The sequence below is a fragment of the Canis aureus genome, chromosome X (genome assembly GCF_053574225.1).
Source record: "Canis aureus isolate CA01 chromosome X, VMU_Caureus_v.1.0, whole genome shotgun sequence".
NCBI lineage: Eukaryota > Metazoa > Chordata > Mammalia > Carnivora > Canidae > Canis > Canis aureus.
The window spans coordinates 108,370,553-108,398,223 of NC_135649.1; the positions used below are offsets into that span (position 1 = coordinate 108,370,553).

General features: G+C 35.2%; 1 protein-coding gene across 11 annotated transcripts in view; it reads left to right on the top strand.

The window, feature by feature from the left end:
* The window catches only part of RPS6KA3 (ribosomal protein S6 kinase A3), a 114,403-nt gene that overhangs the window by 59,426 nt on the left and 27,306 nt on the right, over positions 1-27,671 (top strand). For all 11 annotated transcript variants that reach the window (XM_077888779.1, XM_077888776.1, XM_077888772.1 and 8 more), the window contains 11 exons: positions 304-420; positions 4,879-4,960; positions 11,494-11,574; positions 12,410-12,489; positions 13,071-13,177; positions 16,568-16,605; positions 16,807-16,949; positions 17,125-17,195; positions 25,183-25,271; positions 25,904-25,968; positions 26,044-26,146. In XM_077888779.1, the coding sequence (XP_077744905.1) occupies positions 304-420; positions 4,879-4,960; positions 11,494-11,574; positions 12,410-12,489; positions 13,071-13,177; positions 16,568-16,605; positions 16,807-16,949; positions 17,125-17,195; positions 25,183-25,271; positions 25,904-25,968; positions 26,044-26,146 (976 nt within the window). The remainder of the gene's footprint in view (positions 1-303; positions 421-4,878; positions 4,961-11,493; positions 11,575-12,409; positions 12,490-13,070; positions 13,178-16,567; positions 16,606-16,806; positions 16,950-17,124; positions 17,196-25,182; positions 25,272-25,903; positions 25,969-26,043; positions 26,147-27,671) is intronic.

The window sequence follows — 27,671 nt, forward strand, 5'->3', positions numbered from 1 at the left end:
AATACCTCAGTGCTAACGTTAAGTAGAGGTTAAATTGGTTTATGCAGTGGGCTGGTATCATTCTCTCTGACTTTTAACTTGAAGGTGTATTTGCAGGTCACATGGCTGGCTCAGTTGGTAGAGCATGCAACTCTTGATCTTGGGATCACATGTTCAAGCCCCATGTTGGACATAGAGCTTACTTTAAAAATAATAATAATTTGAGGATTTCTAATATGATATGCTAAATTTATATTTCTTGATTTATAGCTGGAGAAACTATCTCTAACTCTCTCCTCCCTTTTTATTTTTTTATGTCAATAGGAAGAAGGCAGTATCAAAGAAATTGCGATCACACATCATGTAAAGGAAGGACATGAAAAGGCAGATCCTTCCCAATTTGAACTTTTAAAAGTATTAGGGCAGGGATCATTTGGAAAGGTAAGTCATGAGTGTGTGTGTTTTTAAAACGTGTTTTTTTTTTTTTTGGAATTTGTTCATACAGATGGAGAATGGAAATATTTTATGAAATATTTGTTTAAGCAATGTTTCTCTCTTCTTAAATTTGTCACTATCAGTAAGTTTGGGAAAGTGAATAAAGTCATTCAAAGGACACTGGAAATTTTCATAAATTGTCAGTAATCACTTCATATTTATTTTATCTTAAAGACCATGTGACCTCTCAATTGCATTTTGCAAATGATTAAAATAAAAAATATTCCCCTGATAATCTTTTTGAGTCCTCATGTAAATTTGGAAGGTGATCTTGCCAGATACATTATAGCAATATATCCCAATCTTTCTTCCAGAGTATCCCTAATACCAGCAGAAAGTGAATGGTTACACCCATGGAATTAGGGTGGGGGATTACCACTATGAGTATGAAATTCTGGAGACTTACAAGTAGTTTTCAAAATGAATGCAAAGGTTGCATTCTATTCAATGATATTCATGTTTGTTTTTAATATCAAAAAATGTTTCCCAGAGCCACCAACTACAATTGGTCCAGAAGATGCAACATCATCATCATTTTCTTCAAATATTCCTTGTCCCCCTGCTGCATACCTCAGGACACTTTCTGTCCTCCTTTTTGAGAAGTACAGTATTATGATTACTATGATTTGATATAACTAATCCATTCCTCAGTAGGAGGAAGATTCTCCGACTGCATTCAACTTTCACATTGCAATGCTTCCTTACCACCTCCCCGTGATGAAACATCTGAAGATATTATGCTTTGCAAGCCCTCAAAACAACACCACTTTAGCTCCCTTGTGTATTTTAGGGGGATTGTTTAGCAATTCTTGGCTAACATAGGTAATTTATTACATCTGTTAACCTCTTTTAAACTCAAAATGATGCTTTTGTTTCAAATATAGGGTTAAGTAGGCAGTAGAATGTAATGGTTGCAAGTTTAAGCTCTGGATCAGCCAGACATGGATTTTTTCCCTTCTACTTACTTGTTATGTGTGCTTAAACAAGTTACTTAACCTCTTCAAGCCCTATTTTCCTTTCAGCCGTCATTAAATATTGAAATTCCTCAAGGTTCCATTCTAGGCTGCCTTCTCCTCACTCTATACTCCCTACTAATTATTTTCTCTATGCCCACTGTCTTAATTATAACCCACATACAGCTGTCCTAACAGATTTCTATCTCCAATCTAGATTGTGCCTCTAAGCTCTGAACTCTATGTACAGCTGCATATTTTTTTCTCTTCACATGACTCAAAGGCAGTTTAAACTCAACATGTCTACAACCAAAGTCATGATTTTCCCCTCCCCCCCAATCCTATCCTGTTTCACTTTTCTTTGCAACTGTGAATGGCATCCAGTTAAGCAAGCCAGAAACTTGGGAGGCATTTTTAACATATCGTTCCATGGCCCACCCTTTCCCCTTGCCTCTCACCACCAATGTGATCTATCAGCAAGTCCTACTGAGTTAAAGATTTCTCAAATCATGCCTGTCCTCTCCTCCCCTGCCATTCCTCCATTCTATACCACTCCCATTTCTCCTTGGCCTGTTGAAGGAGGCTCCTAACTGGAACTTCCAAATTTATTCTTTCCTCAAGCCACTATTTACATGACAGCCAACAAGAGGTAATCTTATACTTCAGTAGCTTCCTTTAGCCTTTAGGATAAAGGCATACATACTCTTAAGATGGTTGAGGAGCCCCTTGTTCTGGTGCCTAGCAACCTCAACAACATCACTTTTGTATTTTTCACTACCTGTGTTCTGGCTACATTGGCCCTTTTTTTTTCTTAAGCCCCTGGCTCCATCCTACTAGAAAGCCTTTGCACGTGTGCCTTCCTTTGCGTGAAACACTCCACCCCACCCCTTCTTCATCTTATTAATACCTTTCATGGTTATCATCTCAAAGAAGTCTTCTCTCCCATTCTGACTAGGTCATATCCCTGTATTTTACCCTGTCAGAACATTATACATGTCATCTTCACAGCACTCACCACAATCGCAGTTTTTCACTTGTGTAGTTGTTTGTTTATTGGCTATCTCCTCAACTAGACTATGTGTTCTTTCAGTGAGTACAAGGGACATTCTTTGTGCCGTGTCTCAGCATTGAGCTGGTAGCACAATATCTAACATATAATTCTGGAAAGAAGTAATGAGTAACCGGGCTCCCTGCATGGAACCTGCTTCTCCCTCTGCCTGTGTCTCTGCCTCTCTCTCTCTGTGTCTCTCATGAATAAATAAATATTTTTAAAAAAACAGAAGTAATGAGTAAATAATAGTTCTGACCTCATAGGTTAATAGTGAAAATTAAATGATAAAAGGCCAAGCACATAGTATCTGCTATGAAATTGTATTATCATGCAGATGCATTATGGATAAACCCAAATAGATTGGTTTCTTTCTATACATTAGATTTTCAGAGAACACAATATTTAAGTTGCCAGAGGTTAGCATGCATCTCCCTTTATTTCTTTAAAAGTAACTTAAATACCTTACTATAAATAGCAAACATTAAAAATAGGGCGTCTCCTTTCTTACTCATCCTAAAAAGACAGCGTAAGCCAAGGAAACAGGGATGACCTGTCAGAGCTTAGAATAGCTTCATGGGGGAGTTCGAAAGGTCATGAATGCTGTGGTTGGGGAAGATCCGATGGCATCTGGGACCACTGCTGCTCCGGCTACACTTGACTGGTGACGTGCCAGAGGGAATAGATTAAGAGTGCCTGAGCAGGAGCACAGAACTGGGTGGCTGGCCTGGTTCTTGTTCCAATACCTCCACTGTGACACTAGTCAAATTATTTAACCTCTCTTAGCCATAGCTTGTGCAGCTATAAATAGGCATTCCTTAGTCCGCCTGCCTCCCAAAATTATCATGATGATGTATTACAAATGCTTGTGAAGGTCCTTTACAAACTAGAAGTGCTGAAAAGTGTTAAAGTACTTTCAAAGAAGGGTGAAAGAAGTTTGGAATCCACAGGGAGAATTTTTCTTGTAGAATGGCACAAAGAAGCTTGATAAGGGAATTTTAAGAATAAATACCAGGTGAATCCTAATTATTTCACCTAATTAGAATTTATTTCTGTTCAAAAATATTAATAATCTCTGATTACTTTTAACATTTGAACATCATTCCATCTTAGGAGCCTGATTAAGAATGCTTTTTCTCCCTAGTTTGGCTCCCTGCTAACTGGCTAAAAAGAACTAAAGGGTGATGAGGCATCATGAGAGGGGTGGAGGGTGGAGGAGCGATTTGGGGAGAGGAACACACAATGCATCAAAGTTTCTGTGCAAGTTGTGGTGCTCTTCACTAGACTTTTGAGGTCACTGTCAATCACCTTTAGCACAGTTTCTCAAAGTGAGAAACTCGACTTGCCCTAGAATCAGTTGAATGTAGCATTTTTTGATTTTGTGTTAATGGACTGGCATGCTAGTGCAGGTAATTGAGAGCTGACCTGAAAGTTAATTCTTGATTATAATTGCTTCTCTTCCCATCTGTAGCAACTCAATAACAAATGCTAGGAAAGAATAGGTGAAGAAAAAAGTTGAAATTCAGGTCTATTTAGCCAGTATGCTTAAAGATTGAATGAAGAAGATCATGCATCACTATATTGTACACCTGAAACTAATTTTACATTATAAATTAATGAACTGGAATTTAAGTAAAAACTTAGATCACAAACCTAATGATCAAAATGAATAGATTTATAGATAGTTTTATATTAGTCATGTTATAGCATGACTGAATTATTTAAAGCAGGCTTATTCATTTTGCATAAATTTCACACTATATTTTGAAAGAAGCTAAAAATAATTTGGAAAATCAAGAAGCTCAGTAACATACCTAGGAACTGTGTTCTTCATATTTAGTTATATACGATAATTCGATTTTTAAAAGATCAAAGGTAGGGTTCTGTCTTAAGTCACATTAAATATTTGTGAATGGCCTCTTCAGTGTGTTTTAAATTGTTTTGCCCAGCAATGAAAAATTTATGTGCAGTTTTCATACCTTGAAAAGACCAATTATCAATAAATAATTATATCAATAGAAAATTGTGGTCAAGGAGAACTGTGTGACAATTTCTATCAAATCAGAAGAATTTTTATTTTGTTAAAAGCAGAGCAATGACCACCTGTGTTATACTTCAAACATGTTAGACTTTAATTACATAGTTTAAAAATTTTTGTGTCTTATATGCTCTTTGGGAATTGGCAGACAACAAAAAGAAAGAAAACAAGGTATTCACTTATGTTGACACCCCAAGTTATTACCAGTGTTTACAACTCATTGTATTTATAGTTGATACATAAGAAAAAGAAATATCTACAGTCTATCAGAATCTCTAATAATAAACTATTATAGAAAGGATCTTATTTTTAACAATGGCATAGTTTGTGATACTTTGTAAAACTTATCTCTCATTTAAATACAGGTTTTCTTAGTCAAAAAAATCTCAGGCTCTGATGCTAGACAGCTTTATGCCATGAAAGTATTGAAGAAGGCCACACTGAAAGGTAAGTGCTGTGACTGTTTATACTGTTTGAGTAGTCTAAGCAAACTGAAAGGTCTCAACAGATCTCCAGTGACTCCTAGGCCAATTACTTACATTCTGAATCTGTTTCTGCTACTGTCTTTAAATTTAGACTTTATTTTAGTGAATTTTTCCTACTGGGCTAGGAATCATATGACTAGTGAGAATGGTAGTTGCCATGTTATAAAAGAAGTATTATAAATTCATCTTGGGCTTTTGCAAATAGAGGTTTAGAAAATTCAAACTGGGCTTGATTCATCTTCAAATTAATGTGATTATTTTAATGTAAAAACGTACTGATTTACTGGATGCAGAATAGCTTTTATTTTAAGGACTTTATCATTTTGACTTCTGGTCTCCAAGTTTTTATTCTAATCCTCTGATTTTGAACAATTTTATATAGAATTTGACTCTTAGGGGATCCCTGGGTGGCGCAGCGGTTTGGTGCCTGCCTTTGGCCTAGGGCACGATCCTGGAGACCCGGGATCGAATCCCACGTCGGGCTCCCGGTGCAGGGAGCCTGCTTCTCCCTCTGCCTGTGTCTCTGCCTTTCTCTCTCTCTCTCTCTCTCTGTGACTATCAAAAATAAATAAATTTTAAAAAAAAAAGAATTTGACCCTTAGGTACATAGTTATTTAGAAGAAATTATACATAGTTTTTAAAATATTTAAATCTTTTATTTAGTAATATTGGCTATTTTATCACATAGCCTCTAGTAGTTGTATTGATTTCTGACATCATTTTTTCCTCTGCAATTTATATATAATCTTAAACTTTTAAAATTTTCAGGAAGGGATATTTGTGATGATCATTTATTATTTCTGATGTTATTCTTCCCAGTTAGTCACCTACCCTGGATATCATCATTCCAAGAAATTCCAGCATTCTCTATAAACACCATCCTATTTTTCCTTTCTCTTACTCCCTTCCTGAATGTATTTTCTTTCCTATCTAGTCTCTACAACTGGCACACTACTTACTTGATTCTTGCTAGGCCCAGGGAGTTAAATTATATCCTCAGTGCCCTACTTTATATCGCTACTTGTATAACTTTATGCTTAAATTCCATGTTATAAAATTACATTGGCGGAACTTAAAAGAGTTCATTCACAACAAGAACAAGAGTAGGTTTCATATATTTTACAGGATCTGTGTTGTGCATAACATAGGTAAAGGAAACTATAAAACTGGAAAACCTAAAAGATATCAGGAAAGGAAATAAATGCTCAATTCCTTTTAGAGAAGGCTACCTGTTAAGAATATCAGTATTCGGGGGATCCCTGGGTGGCTCAGCAGTTTGGCTCCTGCCTTTGGCCCAGGGTACAATCCTGGAGTCCTGGGATTGAGTCCCACGTCGGGCTCCCTGCATGGAGCCTGCTTCTCCCTCTGCCTATGTCTCTGCCTCTCTTTATCTTTCTCTCTCTCTCTGTCTCTCATGAATAAGTAAATAAAAGGGTGAATGGATGATTAATTTTTTGTGATCTTGAATGTCTTAAAATGCCTTTATTCTACCCCCTCAGTTAATTTATAATTTGGCTGAGTGTAAAATTCTAGGTGAGGAATAATTTTCCCTCAGATATTTGAAGGCATTGTTTCCATTGTCTCCCAGTTTCCTGTGTTGTAATTATGAAGTTTATTCCAGTTCTGATGTCCAGTCCTTTGTATGTAAGCTGCTTTTCCTCTTTAGAAGACTTTAGAATCACTCTATTCTTTATCCTTGGTGTTCTGGAATTTGTACAGTGATATTTCTTTATTGTGAATTTTTAAAATTCATCATACCAGATATTGGGTGGTCTCTTTGAATCTAGAAACTCATTTCTTTGGTTTTGGCAAAGTATTTTGTCATTTTTTCCCCATTTTATAACTCCTGTTCTTTGAATATGTTGACCTTCTTGAACCTTTTCATTTTTTTCCTTACTGTTTTCCAGTTTTGTCTTTTTTTCTGTTTTCTAGGAAGTATCAATTATCTTTCAAACTTTCTATTGACGTTTTTGTTTCTACTATCATTTTTAATTTCCTAGATTTTTCTTGTTCTCTATTCCCTTTCTAAAAACTTTTTATTATGGAAAGTGTCAAACATTTACAGAAGGAAACAAAAGAATATAGAGAACTCCCATATACCCTCCTTGCTGCTTCAGCTTTCTCAAGTCAAAAAAAATTTTTTTTGCATGTTTCCTTTCTTTTCCTTTCTCTTGATACTATGAAGCAAATCCTAGACATTGTAAACTTTCTTCCATAAATATTTTAGTGTGTATCTCTAAAAGATAAAGATTCCTAAAAGAAATAATACAACTCTGTCATTATACCTAAAAAATCAATATACAAATATCTAAGCAGTGTTCAAATTTCCAGTTGTTCCTGTTGTTATAATTCATCTTTCTTTTTGTAATCTGTTCAAATCAAGATCTATATAGATCTCTATTTTGTAGTTGGTTGATATCTCTTTAAGTCTTTTAATCTATGAACTCTGTCTCCATTTTTTTTCTTGGTAGTTTTTGTTGATGATAATGGTTTCTTCCCCCTACCCCTTTTAAAGCTTCTTATTTCATGGGTGCTTCACTCTATTGGTGGATATAAATTACCAGGTTTTTAAAATTTTCTTTTGTTCTTTATATTGTCTCTGTTTCCTTTTATATCCTTTTTTGTGTTTATTTTGATAGCTGTTATTCATATTTAGAGCCTTTCCTCAAATGCCTGGAGATCCTTTGCTATCTTTTTCTCATTTAAGAATGAGGTAACAGGGATCCCTGGGTGGCTCAGCGGTTTAGCGCCTGCCTTTGGCCCAGGGCATGATCCTGGAGATGCGGGATCGAATCCCACGTCAGGCTTCCGGTGCATGGAGCCTGCTCTCCCTCTGCCTGTGTCTCTGCCTCTCTCTCTCACTGTGTGCCTATCATAAATAAATAAAAAAAAAATTAAAAAAAAAAAGAATGAGGTAACAGCACCTGGGTGGCTCAGTTGTTTGAGTGCCCAACCCTTGGTTTTGGCTCAGGTCACGATCCCACAGTCCTGAGATCAAGCACTGCACTGGGCTCCACGCTCAGCAGGGAGTCCACTTGAGATTCTCCCCTTCACCCTCTGCCCCTTTCCTCTCTCTCTCTCCCTCTCTCTTTCAAATAAATAAATCTTTTTTATTAAAAAAAAATGAGGTATCAGGACACCTGGGTGGCTCAGCGGTTGAGCATCTGCCATTGACTCAGGGCCGGAACCCAGAGTCCCAGGATTGAGTCCTACATCGGGCTTCCTGCATAAAGTCTACTTCTCCTTCTGCCTATGTCTCTGCCTCTCTCTCTCTGTGTCTCTCATGAATAAATCTATTTTAAAAATGAGACCAAATAGCCAGTTGGAAAGGGCCTTGTGGCAAGAATTTGCTTATTTTTTATTGACTTCATTCCCCTAGGCTAAGCTTTTAAAGCTTTCTCTTAACTACTGTGTAAGTTACCACTTACTCATCATCTTCTGCTCTTGCTTCCCCTCCTGTTCTTTGTCCTTGTGAGTTTATGCATAATTTTTTCCATTATCCTAATTTCAGTCCGGTTTTAGAAGAAAGTAGAAAGTAAAACATTTATGTTTAACCAGAAGTCTCTTTCCATTTCAGAGTTCCTATTAATACAATGAATAGGGTCAAATAGAAGTCAGTAGTGTTGAGTTTGTGGGGACTTTTGTCCTAATACAGTAGTCTGTGGACCTAAAAGTTTTATAAACCATTGCTTAAAACAGTTTCTTAATATATAATCCTAGAAACATAAACAGCATTTCTTCTTGTTCACTCTTATGTTCAAGTCAAGGAGGATTTAAAATCTAATAACTACTGTATGAGAAAAATTATTTCAGAGGAATGTAGTTGCTTTGCCAGCATGAGTCATTAACAAATTCTATTTTAGGGTTCAGAGTTTAGCCAATATAAAACATGCCTTCTTCTAAACCAGTATATCCTTATCAAAATTCCTGATTCTAGAGTGATTTATATTTGTCAATAGGTCTTTACATTAGTAAAAGAAACCAGATTAGAATTATTACACAGTCCTGTTTCAGACAAAATGAAGGCATTCTTAAGTAAATCTCGCTCGTTTTCAACTAAACAAGTTTTCATCAGTGTTACATGTAAGGAAACCACCTCACAAGATAATCAGAAAGAAAATCATCGTATTCTAGCCTCTCATTTCATAGAGAAGGAAGCAGGAAGTCCCCAAGTGGTTTAAGAATTTGAGCAAGGTAATTCATCTAGTTACTAGCAGGGCCACTAAAAACCTGTAGCTCTTGACTCCTAAATAATTGTTCTCTTCATTGTGGTAGAATAAATAGGTGAGGGATATACAGTAAATACGCTGGTGGATATTTTTGCTGCTTACTGAGCAGAGAGGTGAGTTTTAAATGATAAGCTTTGGGATCCCTGGGTGGCGCAGCGGTTTGGCGCCTGCCTTTGGCCCGGGGCGCGATCCTGGAGGCCTGGGATCGAATCCCACGTCGGGCTCCCTGCATGGAGCCTGCTTCTCCCTCTGCCTGTGTCTCTGCCTCTCTGTCTTTCTCTGTGTAACTATCATGAATAAATAAATAAAAATCTTCAAAAAAAATAAAAAATAAATGATAAGCTTTGTTATCTTTGTATAATTATTAGAAGAGATAGAAATTTGGAACCTAGCTCTAAGGTAATAGGAACTAAATCCAAGATCATATGGGTAGCAGTAGAAAAAGCACAGATGTGGGCTAGACTGGAACAGAATTGGATAGAGGACACCAGAGTTGTTGTGATAGGACAAGATAATGAAATCAGAGGTTAATACTGAATTTGATACACTAGCTAGACAAGTCATTTAAAAGACAGAGCTTTATAGATATCAAGAACAATTTGATTTCTATACCTGGTTTGCCCATTTTCAGTCAGTGGCACCAAAATCTCCCAATTGGAAGTGGAAAACTGGGAAAATGTGAAACATAGGATTTAGTTTTAGATTCCTTTATTTCTTTTTTCCAGGGGTCTTATTTCCGTGTTTTAAATATCTGGTCACTTTATATTGAAAACAACGCCAACTCGTCTTTCTCTCTGTCCCTTCCCTTCCCCCACAGAAGACTCTCTTCCGCATTCTCTCTGCTTAATCTTGACATAACCATTCAGTCACTCTAGCCTAAAGATTACAAGTCATTTATTATTTATCCTTATTATGCAACAGAAAAAAAATAAATTTTAATGAATGATCATTTTCACCTCTTAAATCCATTGAGCTACCAACACAGAATACTTCTCAGAATGTATTCTATTTATTTATTTAGTTGTCTGTCATTTCCACCAGATTATGAGCTTCTTGAAGATTATTTTGTTTGTATGTGTATTTCTCCCAGTGCCTTGTACATAGAATTTGCTCAGGAAATCTTTTGTTGGTAAAAGAGAGCTTTACCTACAGGACCAAATATAAATGTATCTGCCGTTCCAGATTGTCAGGAATCTGAGTCCTCTTAATTTCACCGCCCCCTCAATTTCCATACTGATTTGGTTTTTTTTTTTTTTTTTTTTTTTTTTCTCTTCCTCATGCATGCCTCTGTGTCCTTGCTTGCACTGGCACTCCATACCTGGCCTTTCCTTTTTTAGGCCTGATCCATCCAACCCATCTAAATCCCACTCTAAAAGTTCCTAACTCTACCTCTTCACTCTTGCTTTCCCAAACTCATCTCTCCTTTCTCTGAATTTCTGTACTACTTATTACTGGTAATAAGTCATTTTATCCCTTTGATCATACTCATCGTGCTATACCTACCATTATCTCCTATATACCAAGCTCTGGGATGTATAGACCTTATCTCAAATGGTCACACAGTCCACAAAGGTACAGTGGTGTAATCTCTATTTTATAGATGAGGGGTAACGGAGGCTCAGAGAGTTTAAGTAGGTAACTTGCTCAGGATTACACGGTCTGAATCCAATTTTTTTAACTCCAAAAATGCCTTTGTTCTTTCAACTGTACCCATTATTTCTTCTCCCTCTCTTCCTTCCCCCAAAATAGACCTTCTTGGGTATACCTATCCTTCACTATATCTGCCACATTTTACAGATGCTTAATGAATGCTTGTTGAATTGAGTTGATAGGGTTTGTAGGGGTAGTGAAACCTATTCCATTTTCTTGTGTGTTTTAATATTTCATTGGGATGCCTCGTTTTTAAAAAGTCACTCTTTTTTGGCCACTTTTAATAACGTTGATTAAAATACTTGTAAATTTAATGTTAAAGCCAACATCTGATTCAACATCTGATATGTTCTCTGTAATTTTTTTTAACTTAAAGCACAGATTTTATAAATATGAAGAATTTTTTCTGGTTGTATAGTTTAGTAAAAAATATTAATTTTGAAAATTCAAGAGTAATAGTTTTATTTATACGTACTAATAGTTTTACTGGTATATATAAAAATACGAATTTACAGTTTTAGCAAGATTTTACTCAAAATAGGCACCAAAGAGATTTTTTTTAAAAGATTGTCTCTGAAAATTATTGTAGTATAGCCATGTGTACAATATTTTGTAGTTCGAGACCGTGTTCGGACAAAAATGGAGCGTGATATCTTGGTAGAAGTTAATCATCCTTTTATTGTCAAGTTGCATTATGGTAAGTTATGAACCACCTGCAACCTCATCCCTCCACTTGATACCCCCTCCCTGAGTGCAATCAGATAATTTAATGTATATAAATATTTGCTTGTGTATGTTTATATGTGTTTACCAGATAAAGTCATGGAAATTAAGCCATTACTCCTTAAACAAATTTTAAAGGCCTTTATTGCATTTACACTTATATTTCTGAGTGGTAGCCATAGGAATAAGTAATAATAATCAGTTTTTTATTATAATAATTAATAACAGTATACCAGGATTTTATAGTCCATATGTGTTAGCCCAACTTGTCTTAAAAGCAAGAAAGACAAAAAAAAAACAACAACAACAACAAAAAAAAAAAGCAAGAAAGATCCTTAATGTCAACATCCTGAAGCTTTTATCACCTTTCTTTCCCCCAAAGATGTATGTGCTTTTTCTCAGTGGATAAAGTTGTGGTGACTTTTAATATGCGTAATGAAAGCTAACCAACCCACATTTTCCCTGCGCTTAAATGACATGGTTTTTGTATTTTGTTTAATAGTTAAGTAACCATGTAGGGAATTTTTCTTATTGATCACATGTTTTAAAACTACTGTATTCCTGAGAGACTATTGCCTCAAGAAAGTGCAACAAATATTCTAGTGGTTCCATAATAAGAAACACTGCATTTAACATTTCTGCATGGAAACTAAGAGAAATCAGTGGTTATCTTCCCAATAAAAATCAGTTTAGATTTATGATATAATAATTAATTTGCTTAAAAATAATATTCATTTGTGAATGAGTTGACCTAATGTAAGCCAAAAAACAAGCTGGTGGATTAAACAAATTTTCCTTTCTTCATTCAGCTTTCCAAACTGAAGGGAAGTTGTATCTTATTTTGGATTTTCTCAGGGGAGGAGATTTGTTTACACGCTTATCCAAAGAGGTATATAATTAATCTCTATTTTTTATCTATATGCATCCTGTTTTAACCTAAAGCTTTGTTGTATTTCAATATTAAGTTTTATCGTATTATCTCTAGTGGCACAAGATTCTTACATTAAGGTATTAGAGCCAAAAAGAGTTATATTTCCTATCTTTTGAAGTTATTCTGAAAGTAGGACTTCAAATTGATAAACTGTCTTTTGTCCTGCTTCTTTTAATTACAGTTTTTCAAAAGCAATCATGTATCAAGATATACTTAAATTAGTAGTGGAAATTCAGTATGCATTTTAAAGATCACTTTCTAAAATGTTACTGTGGTGGGCCAGCAATGGCACAATCTGAATATAGTTGTTACATAACAAAATGTGAAATTATTTCCCCCACAGTGCACATTTAGCATTTAGAAAATGATTAATTTGATCACTTTTGCAAATTCTTTTCATAAGTAAATTGTGGATAAAACTACATGTGATTAACATACTTATAACTTTTTGAATATTAAAAACTCTAGAATGGAATTTTAAATAAAAACTATAGACACAGAAAGAAAATAAGACAAAAATTATTATTATTTTACTTTAGGTGATGTTCACAGAAGAAGATGTCAAATTCTACTTGGCCGAACTTGCACTTGCTTTAGACCATCTACATAGCCTGGGAATAATCTATAGAGACTTAAAACCAGAAAAGTAAGGAATCATGCTACTAAGTTGAATATAATGTAATATAATTATTTAGGAGGTAATAAAAAATAAAATTACTTTGTAGAACTACCACAAGAATTATGTTAGAGTTCCTGTGCTTCCCATTTCTACTAACACTGTATTCTCTTACTTTTAAAAATCTGCCAGTCAAAGATTCCTGGGTGGCTCAGCGGTTGAGCATCTGCCTTTGGTTCAGGGCGTGATCTCGGTCCGGGGATCGAGTCCCACATCAGGCTCCCTGAGAGGAGCCTACTTTTCCCTCTGCCTATGTTTCTACCTCTCTCTCTCTGTCTCATGAAAAAAGAAATAAGATCTTTAAAAAATCTGCCAATCATAATATCTGTTATTGTTATATTGCTTTCATTTGCATTTTTATTTTTAATGAGGTTGAAATCCTCATTCATATGTTTATTGGCAATTTGTATTTTTGTGTGATTTTTCTGTTCATGGCCTTCATTCATTTATCTTGAATATCATTTTTCCCATTGTTTTGTAAGAAACCTTTACAAATTAAGAATTTAACCATTTGACATATATTGCAAATAGATTTTTCTAGTTTGTCTTTTAATTTTATTCTATTTTTACCTACACAATTATTTTTTTCTCAGATCTGCCAGTCTTTTGTAATTTCTTCTATGACTTTTATTCTTGGAAAACCTTTTCCCATCTTATAATCAGATATTTTTCTTCTTATTTTATGGTTTCTTTTTTTTACTTTTAACTCCATCTGAAACTTTTTTGGTATGAAGGATAGCATGCATAGAGCTAATGCTTCCCTCCTCATACACTTTATTGAAATTTCTTTTTTTTCTTAGAGGATGGGGGGATAAGGGGCACAGAGAGAGAGAGAGAATCTTAAGCAGGCTCCACTCCCAGTGCAGTGCCTGATGTGGGGCTCAGTCTCACAATCGTGAGTGAGATCATGACCTGAGCTGAGATCAAGAGATCAAGACCACCCAGGTGCCCCTGAAAATTTTCTTCTCCACATTATTTCAAATTTTAAATGTGAGTTGAGCAAATTTCCCATTGTTTATATAGTAGCAACTGTCAAAAAGCTAATATTTGAGGAGACTGGGTGGCTTAGTTGGTTAAATGTCCAACTCTTGATTTCAGCTCGGGTCATGATCTCAGAGTCCTGAGATGGAGTTACATTTTATTGTTTTATATCATTTAATTGAATGTATTTATTTTAGACGATTGGATTAGCATTGGTCATAAAATTATGTATAAAGGACCGGCCCTTCTTAAGAGTCGAATAAGATCAAATGTAGGTAAGACGTGAGATCTTTCACCTAGATGTCTAGGTGACACTATTAATTGAAATAACATTTAGTTGTTAAATAATCTAAGTATATACCATAATATAGAACTTAGAAGAAATTTCAATTTTAAACCAGTTGTTTTATGCACTGTAAGGGGTTTTCCATTTTCCACATTGTTTTAAACCAGAACTCTGTTATAATAAATATGGCTAAAAATTATTTTTAGAACTTGAAAGGGAACGTTGCCTATTGAAAGAAATATAGTTGGCTTTTTCTCTCAAAGGTAGAGGATGGGCATGCTTATCTTAAAAAAATGTATTTGCTGCAGAAGGAATAAGTAATGTTCCTTTAGCTATGTTCTCTTTTTTTCTCAAACTACTAAAAATAATTTGAATTTTGTTTTTAGAACTTTCATGTATTTATTAGGCAGAAGGGAGGATGATTTCCACCATACCTTAATAATTCCCTTTATATTCCCTAAATGGTTGGTCTGCTTTGTAATCAAGCATAATTAAGATTTGTATTTTTTTCATAAGTCTCTTATGAAAAAGACTTTGATAAAGAAGTCTCTACTGAATTATCCTCAGTGGCAAACTTTATTGTAATCATATTTGAATTGATTATTTAGAAAGGTTAGTGGTATTTTTGACATAGTAAAATTTTATTCTATCAAAATTTGGCTTTCACATTTTTTTAGTTAGAATTAAAAATAAGGAAATGCCTGTGTTATGGAATAGCTTTGAATATAAATGAAACAGTTTATTACTTGGCCTTTCAAGTCAGTATACTTAAAATACCTATCCAGAAATAGAATTATTGGCCTACAGCCTAGTATTTACCCTTCCTATAGCTTATTAGTTAATGACATTATTCTCCACTCAAGTATCTCCTAAAGCCAGAAACCTGAGTATCTTCTCCATTTGTTCTTCTCTATCATGATCCATATCTAAGAGCTCACTAAATACCCTTTATTTTCTCCTCTAAATTGGTTTATTAAAATCCAGATCTGATTATCTCTACCTTTCATGCATATAAATATTTTATGATCTTCAGTGCTCTTGAGAAGTCCAAACTATTTGGAATGCCTTATTGACCTTTTGTAGACTGGCCCCATGCATTCAACATACATTTCTTATTTGTCTGTACTCTACCAAGCACTGAACTATAAGATGGGTAAGGTCAAACCTTCTAGAAGCTCACAGTTTACTAAGAAAGAGAGAAAACACTGGAGAATGTATACAGTGAAGGGATGGGTCAGTGAAAAACAAGGAGTATAAGGAAATTGTGTTAAGAAGAGGACCAGGGGATCCCTGGGTGGCTCAGGAGATCCCTGGGTGGCTGAGTGGTTTAGCGCCTGCCTTTGGTCCAGGGCATGATCCTGGAGTCCTGGGATTGAGTCCCGCATGAGGCTCCCTACTGTGTCTCTGCCCCCCTCTCTCTCTCTCTCTGTCTCTCTCTCTGTCTCTCTCTCTCTCATGAATAAATAAAATCTTTAAAAAAAAAAAAAAAGAAGAGGACTGGATAAGGTGCACCTGGGTGGCTCAATCAGTTAGGTGTCCGACTTTTGATTTCAGCTCAGGTCATAATCTCAGAGTTGTGAGATCAAGCCCCAAGATCCAGCATTGAACCTGGTTAAGATTCTCTCTTCCTCTCCCCCTCCCCTACTCTAAAAAAAAGAGGAATGGATAGAAAAGCTAGGAAAGAGTGACTGAATCAGATGCCTAGAAAATGACAGCTTTAATTCAGTTGACTTAAATATGTGGACCCTCTGTCTATTGTGCAAGCACTAAGGATTTCGGTTAGGCCACTTCTGCAGAAAGGTATTAGAGCAACTAGAAATCAGAGTATGGGTTTTGGCTCTTTTCCTAATAGTTTTCAAGTGCTCTTATACACCTTTATAAGGCTTTTTGCCTTTGTGTGTCCAAAAATTTTCTCCTTTTTTATATTTGCCTTATTCACAATACAAAAAAATATTTTATTTTATTTTATTTATTATTTAAAAAAATATTTTAGAATAAATGTAGTGATCTGACACTTAACACAGCAGTTTCAGGTCTAGGGTCTATAAATATCTACTGGTTTGAAAAGATTTTCTGACTTTATTTTCTTTCAGCATACTTCTTGATGAAGAAGGTCACATCAAATTAACAGGTAAAAAAATCCTCATTTTATTAAAATATTCTATATAATTTCTTTTAAGGCTGATTATGGTACAAATATTGACTAGCACATTGTCTTAAAAACTTGGATTAGAATTTTTAATAATAAATGTAAATATTGGAACTCGAAATTTAAACTTTAAGTTTGGAAATTATTGTGGGATATTTATGAATTTGATATTTATTTTGGCAGATTTTGGCCTAAGTAAAGAGTCTATTGACCATGAAAAGAAGGCATATTCTTTCTGTGGAACTGTGGAATACATGGCTCCAGAAGTAGTTAATCGTCGAGGTCATACTCAGAGTGCAGACTGGTGGTCTTTTGGTGTGTTAATGGTAAGGATTGAGGTGTTTTTTGAGTTCAGTAATATGGTAAAACTATAAATCACTTGTTTTTTTATTCAGCAATTTTACAAGATTTGATTTTAATTAAGATGATGCTTTTTTACTTTCTAGCCTTGAGATTTTATGCTTATTGACTAATACCTCTGATGATATTGCCTTTTTGTAGTTTGAAATGCTCACTGGTACACTACCTTTCCAAGGAAAAGATCGAAAAGAAACAATGACTATGATTCTTAAGTAAGTACTCCCTAATAGATATGTTTTAATGAGATTTAAAAATACTTCAAAGTAAAATAGATTTTATTCATCGATATTATGACATTAATATTGATGTGTTTCAAATATGAACAAGACTCATAGATTTAGAATACTCATGTTACTTTTCTTTTTTTGCCACACACATGTTGGAGCCTTTGGCCTTTATTCATGCCCCCCACCAAGTACCGCCAGAGACAAGGCTCCTGCCCCAAGCAGAAACACTGGGGGTCCAGGGCTCTGGGTTATATCCTCCAAAGGAATACTCATATAATCCTCATGTTAATGCTAACATATTGAAAGATTTACCTTTGAGATTTGGAATATAACAAGGACATCCATTATTCTACCTCCATTCACATTATCCTGGAGATACTAGCAAGTACAGTAAGACCAATAAAAGAAGTAAGGTTTAAGGTTTAAAAAGAAGAAATAAAGTTGTCATTATGTATGTAACATGATTGTGTCCATAGAAAATCCAAATCTTCATATACATTCTTGGAATTAATAAGAGTTGAGCTAAATTGTTAGATAAAAAATCAGTAAATAGGGATCCCTGGGTGGCGCAGCGGTTTGGCGCCTGCCTTTGGCCCAGGGCGCAATCCTGGAGACCTGGGATCGAATCCCACATCGGGCTCCTGGTGCATGGAGCCTGCTTCTCCCTCTGCCTGTGTCTCTGCCTCTCTCTCTCTCTCTCTGTGACTATCATTAAAAAAAAATCAGTAAATAAAATCTATTTCACATCTATATACTAGCAACAGAAAATGGAATTTTTAAAAAAGTATTTACAATAGTATTAGAAAATCTCAAATAACTAGGGATAAACCTAGCAAAAGTTATGTAAGAACTCTATGCAGAAAACTTAGGAAACTTTATTTAAAGAAAAATTTAAAAGACCAAAATAACTGGAAGGTTGTACCATATTCACATTGTGACAGCCGTAGTGTTGTAAAGATGTGGGTTTGTATAGATCAGCAGCATTTTCCAACAGAAATGTAATGTGAGCCACGTACATAATTTTAAATTTTTTAGTAGCAACATTGAAAAAGTAAAAAAATTAATATTAATTGTAATATATTTTATTTAACCCAGTATATCCAAGATATTTTCATTTCAACATGTAATCAATATTAGAAAATGATTAATGAAATATGATTCATTTTTTCATATTAGGACAATATGTCATTGAAAGAAGTATAGAAAATAGATTTGTGCATTAAAATAGCCAGGTAACAGACCTATACATATATAGACATTTTATTTATGACCATTGGAAATTGCAGAACACTAGGGAAGAAACAGCCTTTTTAAATAAATCATGCTAGAAAAATTGGTATTCATATAGGAAAAAGATAAAACAATCCCTACCTCACACCACACACAAAATCATTTCCAAGTATATTAAAAATATACATATATTTTAGTATATGTGCTGCCAAAGTGAGCACACATATGTATTTTCTTATATATGTAAAAAGGCAAAAAAGATTCTAGAAGAGCATAAAAGTGATGATCTTTGGGTTGGAAAAATAGTCTTCGGATACAGAAAGCACTAGCTGTAAAAGACTAATAAAGTATTATTACATTAAAACTGATAACTTCTTATCAAAAGATTCCATTTGAGAGAATAGAAGACAACATTTGAGACACATCCAACAAAGGGCTTATATCTAGAATATATCAAGAACTCCAATCAATCAGTAAGAAAAAAGCCCAATAGGAATGTGGGTAGGAGACGTAAGGACTTCACAAAAGAAGATATTCAATGGCCATTAAATAGCTGCTCACCCTCATTAATCAGAAAATGCAAATTATAACCACAGAGAGTTATAACTGCATACCCACCAGAATAGCTAACAGTAAAAAAACTGGCAATATAAAGTGCTAACAGGATGTGGAGCAGTAGCAACTTTTAACCACTTTGGAAAGCAGTTTTTTGACCATGTTCCAAAGCCAAATAATATATATACCCTCATCCAATAATCCTATTCCTAGGCATGCACTCAATTTACATGGATCAATTTACTTGCACATTAAGAAACTAGAACAGAGATGTTCATAGCAGCATTATTTGTAATAACCAAAAAGTGGAAAATGGATCACTGGCAGTAGAGTGGATTCATAAATTATGCTATAGTTAGTCATAGAATGAGATACAGCAGAGATACTATGTAAATACTTTAAGCTTTGCAAGCCACATACAGTGTCTGTCACGTATTCTTATTGTTTATTGTTTCCAACATTTTAAAAATGTAAAAACCTGGGTGCTTCAGTGGCTCAGTCAGTGAAACCTCTGACTCTTGATTTCAGCTCAGGTCATGATCTCAGGGTCACAGGACAGAGCCCCTTGTTGCACTCTGCCCTCAGTGCAGAGTCGCCTTGTCCCAATCCCTTTATTCTTCCCTGCCACTCACACATACTCTCTCTCTCAAATAAATAAATACAATCCTTTAAAAAAATGTAATAACTGAGACAGCTGGGTGGCTCAGTCTGTTAAGCCTCTGCTTTTGGCTCAGGTCATGATCCCAGAGTCCTAGGATCGAGCCCCATGTCAGCCTCCCTGCTCAGCAGTAACCTGCTTCTCCCTCTCCCCGTCCCCCACTTGTGCTCTTGCTCTCTCTTAAATACATAAACAAAATCTTTTTTTTAAAAATGGAAAAATCATTCTTAGCTCTCAAGCTATACAAAAACATCTGAGGCCTTTGGTTCAGGGGTACAGTGTGCCATACAGCAAAGAAAATGAACAAACCACAGTTATGTGCAGCAACTTGGGTAAATCACATTAAGAATGTTGAGCAAAGACAGTTCAGACACAAAAGAATAAATAACTATATGATTCTATTTACAAAGTTTTAAAGCAGACAAACTGAAACATAATTTTTAAGGTCCATATTTAAATGGCAGCAGCCAAGGCAAAGTAAGAAAAGTGGTTACGTTGAATGAGGGGTTCTGGCAATGTTATATTTCTTGGCCACAGGACTGTTCACTTTGTGGTAAATCAGTGAACTGTATACTTTGGTGTTGGGGCTGTGCCAAGTTTGTTTGCACTTTATGTTATTCTCCCCAATAAAAACAGCAAAAAATATTTGCTCGATAAATGAATGTTCCCTGAACCTTCTTTACTTCATCTATTCGGGCCCCTTCCTTTCAGTGAATAAACATAGTCTAGTGTTAACAGACTAACTCTTTCTTTGACCTGGCCTTGTTTTCAAGTTTGTGTACCATCTTCCTGCATCCTTTGAGCACAAAGCCTCTTTAAGGAGTAGTCTGTGCTTTCTGTTACCATTTCTTGGCTCCTTTTATTCCACAACCTGTTGATTGTTCATTACCACCACTCAACTGAAACTCCTTTTCTTATGGTCACCAGTGATCTGGTTGCTTAAACCAGTGGCAGATTGTTAGGTGACTCTCTGCACCGTTTGTGGACACGATTCATTCCACAGAAGGTTGAGGTCTTGCTACATATACTTAGGATGCAGTGTGAACAAGACTGACAGGATCTTCTGTGGTCTCACAGAGCTTGCATTCTATTAGAGGAGACAAAAAATTAATATTTGAACACATGAAGATAATAATTCCGGATAGTAATAGGAGCAATAGGCATAATAAACCAGATTATTTTTGAAATGTGAGGGAAAGGGCAGAAGCAGGAGCCATTTAGATGAGACAGGTAAGAAAAGTGTCTCTGGGAGTATTTGATGCTATTGCCACCTTCTCCCCATTTAGATCTTTCTACTCACATCTGCTTCTCCTCCCTCCCTAACAGTTTCTCTTTTGGTCTCGTGCTTGACCATTCCTTCTCTGCCTGCTTTTCTCTGTCTCTGCCTGCTTTTCTCTGTTTAATTATGAAAACTTTCTAATGTAATTCACAAAAATAGGATTAATACAGTGAACACATATATCTGTCATGCAGATTCAACAGTCCCCAAGATTTGCCACATTTGCTTCATCTGTTTCTTTTTTCTTTCTCTTTCTTCATTGAAATATTTTAAACATTCCAGACATGCTATTTCTCACCTACTGCAGTTTGCATCACTGTAAAGTATGGATGTTTTCTTACATAACCATACCTAACAAGACACTGCTAAGTATCCACTAATACCAATTCTTGACCAGATTTTTCAGATTCTCTCCAGAACTGTGTCTTTACAGTCCCAAATCACATCTGAACATTTCATTTCTCAAGCTTCTGTTCTTCCAGAACACTCTACCCTGTGTTACCTACCATTTACTTGTAGAAGAAACCAAGACAGTTTTATAGAATTCCACTTTCAGAATATATCTTGTCAAAAGACGACCTCTTGGTATATGAAATAAAAACCATAAAGCCAATCCTATCGCTTACTACAGTAAGAAAGAGAGATCCTGATCTAATAGTGTCTAAGCAGCACAGACCAGTGTTCTTACGTAGGGTTTTGGGCGAAGGGTAGAGTTCAAGAATTGGCAGATTTTCAGGGCCATAAGTGGGTTGACATCATCTCTAAGAGTGGTTACTTTGGTGGGACTGTTGTTGATCACTTGGCACTCAGGTGTGGTTGTTGGAGTCAGCCCATTTTTGTCTGGCTGATTTTCACAGATGAAGAGCAGTTACTTATTGGTTGGTTTGGAAAAAACAAAAACTATGTTCACCTAGGCAAGTTGTTTTTGATCAATTGAATGAATTTAAAGCCAGTTCTTGTGGCTCTCTTGTTAACATGGTGACATAACAATTAGCCTTCTAGGAGTGTTGAAATTGTTTTATTCTCCTTATAATATTGTTGAACTTGTTCCTTTGTTGAATTTCTGGTTATTTTTTGGCAAGATTATTTCATAGCTCATGCTGCACACATGAGCCATTGCATCAAATCAGAAGGCTTAGAACACCTGGTTGCCCCACTTTAAGTGACCAGTTCCTATAGTTACATCTGATCCCTCTGTTGCAAAGTTCCTTGGCAGATTTTCAACTAGTGGTTTCAACCATTGGTAACCATTAATTGAAACAATTATTTTATTAGGGATTCAAAAATAGTGATTTTCTATTTTATTCCTTCTTCATTTATTAGCTGATATTTTCCAAAACAATGAACTTTCTCTCATCAACGAGGGCTCTTTAGTTACCTTGAAATAAGGCTCAAACAAGAAAAGCAGAATAAATGTTTGATTCTTTCCTTAATTATTTCCAATTGCCAGAGCCCTGGTTACCTCCAGTGGGGATGGTGTTGAAAGAGTTGGTTTTTATGTTAGTTTTGACTACAACAAACCCATGGGATTTGATAATCAGTGTGATTCAGCATTTACAAACAATTGCATTCATTATTTTTAATGCTCAAATTGTTCTTTTTCTGACCACTGTTTTAATGTTCTTGTTCCCCAGGGTTTCATCTCTGATATGCTTTTCTTCTCTTCTGTGCTCATTTCGATCTTCCCTATAACTACTCTCAGCATTTTAATTATTCTCAAATTACTCTTTCTTACCTTAACCAGACATCAGACCTGTATTTGCATTTACTCACTTGCTTGGCTCTCCAAAAACATGATATGTATGACTTAACATCTTTAAACTAGATTTATCTGTTTGCTGTTCTTTTTTTCTTCTTGTGCTTTCAATTAGCCTCATTTCTAAGTACCCCATTTCCCAAGCCAGAAACCTGAAAATCACTTTTGATTTCTTCCCTTCTCTTGCACATGCAGGTATTGGTCAAATTTGCTTTCAGAAATATTTCAGTGTCCCAGGCGTTTCTTTGCATTGTACTGCTTACAGTTCTTAGATCATGGTGGTCTCTTACTTACACTATTGAGTCAAGCTCCAAAGTAGAATGCTTACAACCTACCACCACTTCCCACTCCAGATCAGTCTATACTGCCCTTGGAGTTACCTTGTTGAAAATAAATTTGGTCATGTTATTCCACTGTTTAAAGACCTCTGGTATATCCTTATTACCTAATTTGGCAGTATTTTCCCAGATTTGTTGAACAGAATGCTCCCCCTACAAGATGTGAATAGGTCTTCTCTGAAAAAGAGGTACTGGGAGCAAATGTTTAGAAAAATACTGATTTCTTTACTTTAGATTTTTCAGCCTTTTATATGCATGTACTTTATTCTGTGTTTCCAACAAGGGGTATAATAGATAGCATTCCACAAATTCATTGGATCATGAAGTATTTTGTTGTTGCTGCTGAGTATCTAGAGAAATCAAGGTTATTTAGTAAGATGTTGGGGGAACACTGGCCAAGTGAATAAATTCTCAACCTTTAAATTGCATTTAAGGAGATCCCTGGAAGGCTCAGTGGTTTGGCACCTGCCTTCGGCCCAGGGCATGGTCCTGGAGGCCTGGGATCGAGTACCGCTTTGGGTTCCCTGCGTGGAGCCTGCTTCTCCCTCTGCCTGTGTCTCTGCGTGTCACCCTCTCTCTCACTTTCTCTCTCTCTCTCATAAATAAATAAAATCTTTTAAAAAATAAATAAATAAATTGCATTTAAGGCCTTTCACAAACTCTCGTGTTAAATTAGATATCCCCTGATATTCCCTTAGCAGTCTTTCCATACGTCCTTCTGAATATGCCTCTTCACGTACTAGGTTTATCCTTGGGTTATCCATCTCCGTCTTCCCCCACTGACTTGATGGGGTGCTATCTTTATCTGTATCCTCAACACTAAGGAATATCTGGCACATAGTAGCTCAGTAACAACTCACTGAATAATAAATGGATCTATTTCTCAAATAGACCTTTCTCTGCTAGCCATTTCCCCAGCTCTTTAATTATTTTCATACTTAGAGGATCATTAGTTTCCTTAATTTATAAATTAGAAAAAAAATAAAATTATATATTAGAGCTGAAACTGACCTTCAAGCTCATTCAAGCTGGTGGGTTTCAGACTGTACCTTAGACTCTTAGATGTTCCACAGACCTCTTTCCCACCAGCTCTTCTTCCCTGTAGGGCTATTAAAGGGAATGGGAGGAAAAAATAGGCATATGATGCACATGTTCTTTTAGCAGTTGTAAATAGTGGATTTCTTAAATTCCTTTTGAAAAAGGGTTCCAAGGCTACATTTTGGGAGCCATTGATCTAATAGTCCCCTTGCTTATAAAGAAGTGGTAACAGACCCAAGAGAATTGTCTTTTCCCAAGGTCACAAAGTTCTTAGTAACAGTGCCAGAACTAAGACTCAGATGATCTTACTGTCACAGCAGTGCTTTTTGCAAAATTTATAAAAATGGAAAAGTTTGTTAGAATATTATGGACTGAAATTCTATTAAGTGTTCACACAAAAACCTATATACAAATGTACAGAGCATCTTTATTTGTAGAATCCAAAACTGGACACAATCCTGATGCCCTTTAATAGGTAAATAGATAAACTGTGATACATCCATGCCATGGAATGCTACTCAACAACTAAAAGGAATGATTTATTGATACATGCAACCACTTGGATGAATCTCAAAGGAATTTATGCTGAGTGAAAAAAGGTTACATACTTTATAATTATATTTACATAACATTCTTAAAATGACAAAATTGTAGAAATGTAGAATAGATTTGTGATTGCCAGAGGTTAAGAATTGGAGAGGGAAGGAGACAGGTGTAGTTATAAAGGGACAACATGAGATATGCTGGTAGTAATGAACTATTGAGTATCTTTACTGTGGTGGTGGATACAGGAACCTATACATGAGGTAAAATGGCATAGAACTTACACATTGAGTGAACTTACACAATGGGTGCAGTTAAAACTGGAGACATCTGAGTGAGATCAGTGGATTGTATCAATGTCAGTATTCTGGTTGTTATAGTATACTATAGTTTGGTAAAATGTTACCATTGGGGAAAACTGGGTAAAAGGTATACAGGATCTATTTGTATTATTTCTTACCGCTTAGTATAAATCCACAATTATCTTAAAGTAAAAAAGATTAATTTTAAAAATTAAAAATAAAATACAAATACCTCCAAAAAATAAAATGTTACTATGTGGATTTATTCTTTAGAGCCAAACTTGGGATGCCTCAGTTTTTGAGTCCTGAAGCCCAGAGTCTCTTACGAATGCTTTTCAAACGAAATCCTGCAAACAGATTAGGTAAAATTTGTAATTAATTTTTTTTGTTTTTTTTTTTTTTTTTGGTTTATTGGTCTTTGGGGTTTTGGGGTGGGGGGTGGATATTTGTTTTGTTGTGGAATTATGATATATTAGGACAAATGTTAAAAGCAAAGGCTTGGGGATCCCTGGGTGGCGCAGCGGTTTGGCGCCTGCCTTTGGCCCAGGGCGCGATCCTGGAGACCCGGGATCGAATCCCACGTCAGGCTCCCGGTGCATGGAGCCTGCTTCTCCCTCTGCCTGTGTCTCTGCCTCTCTGTGTGTGTGTGTGACTATCATAAATAAATAAAAAATTTTTAAAAAAAGAAAACAAAATTAAAAAAAAAAAAAAGGCTTGATGCCTGGGTGGCTTAGCGGTTGAGCACCTGCCTTTGGCCCAGGGTATGATCCTGGGGTCCCAGGATCAAGTCCCAAATCAGTCTCCTCACAGGGAGCCTGCTTCTCCCTCTGCCTCTGCCTCTGTCTCTGTCTCTGCCTCTGTCTCTGCCTCTCTCTCTCTCTCTCATGAATAAATAAATAAAATCTTTCAAAAAAGCGAAGGCTAAATAAAGTATATATTCGTCCCTGAAGTAAAATTACCATTTAATCAAAAAATTTAAACCATTTTTTGATAGGTGCAGGACCAGATGGAGTTGAGGAAATTAAAAGACATTCATTTTTCTCAACAATAGACTGGAATGTGAGTATACATGAAGATTTGCTTGAATTTTTTTTATAATTAATACATGTCTAAGTCTCTTTTTTTTTCCTCCAGAAACTGTACAGAAGAGAAATTCATCCACCTTTTAAACCTGCAACTGGCAGGCCTGAAGATACGTTCTATTTTGATCCTGAGTTTACTGCAAAAACTCCCAAAGGTAAGGAGAAAATGTGAAAACCTAAATATAACAGTGTGTGTGCGTGTGTATGTGTGTGTATAATACTCATATCTCCCCTTCATACTATATCCTTCCTGCAGTAACTAGATAATTAGTAAATCCTTTACAGCATTTTATAGCAGTCAAGTTCCTTGTTAAATCTTTTAGCAAATTAGGTTATGCCTTAAACTTTGATACTATTTATGTGAAAAAAAAATCTTTGGTTGTGTGTTTATTTACCTGTAGCTATTTTTACATGAAATAATCTTTTAGTATAGATAGTACTCTTTAAAACTCTAATATTCGTTAGTATTTTGGAAGTACTTTTTTAGTTCAATTCCAAAACATAACTTAAACTTTATATGAGGTGTGACCATCTCAAAATGATTTATATCCTGTGTCATGCTTTATTCTAAAATTACATAAACATTGACTGTTATAGAGAAATTATCTTTGAAATGGTAATCTGTATTTCATTAAATTAGTGTATGCATGCATGTAATGGTGTGCTCTGCACTCTAATACCCTGTTGTTTAAGTGTACTAGACCCCAGGTTTATCACTGACAAACAAATAAATAAAAAGTATATTTGTATATATTTTCTATACAGTACATCACTTAAACCTCATTGTAAAGCTTTCGAGACAATATCCTCATAATTTGTGTTAATAAGCATTGATGGATGTTTATTTTTATTAGACAGTCTTAGAAATTAGGATTAATACATGAACAAAATTTCATCAAATATATGAATAGTGATATGCATAGAATTGGTAATATATGGTAATGTTTTACTTTACTTTCTCATTACAATTTGGCCTGATAGAGGAAAAATTTCAGAAAAGAGCAGTTCTATATTGTATTCTTCCCAGATTGGTTCTCTTAACAGTGGTCTTCAGTATAATACTGTTACATTGAATTAAAATGCACTAAACAGTATTTATTGCTGAGAATATCAAGCTGATGTTAAAAAAGAACTTTGTATGGAGTTGATATTTAAATATATTTGCCTGTTTGGTTTTTGCTTTCCCTTAGCCTTTATAGCATGATTATAAATATTAGTATGCTTAATTGTGTGTTTATATTTATGAATTATACATTTGTTATGCATGCTTTTATTGTTTTATAGTGAATATTATATTTTAAAAGCATTTTTCTGTTTTTGTTACTGCTAGTAGATTCCACATAAACAATTTGAGTAACAATATATGTCATGTCATAAAACATATTTTAAGGACTGCATACCATGATTGTCTTAGAAATTATTTTCGTTCCTTATATATATATAAATATAGTAAATTTTAACATGTAGTTTAGATTTCCAGATTCTGATATTGTATATTGAGGCCATCAGACTAAATTCCTTTCTCCTAAATTATCTGTGGATGAACCCTGTATCTCCCTCTCACCAGGATCCATAGCATTTTTAGGTTATCATTTAAGGTTGCACCATCTAATATGGTAGCCAATAGTCACATGGGGTTATTTCAATTTAAATTAATTAAAATTTAAAATTTTGTTTCTC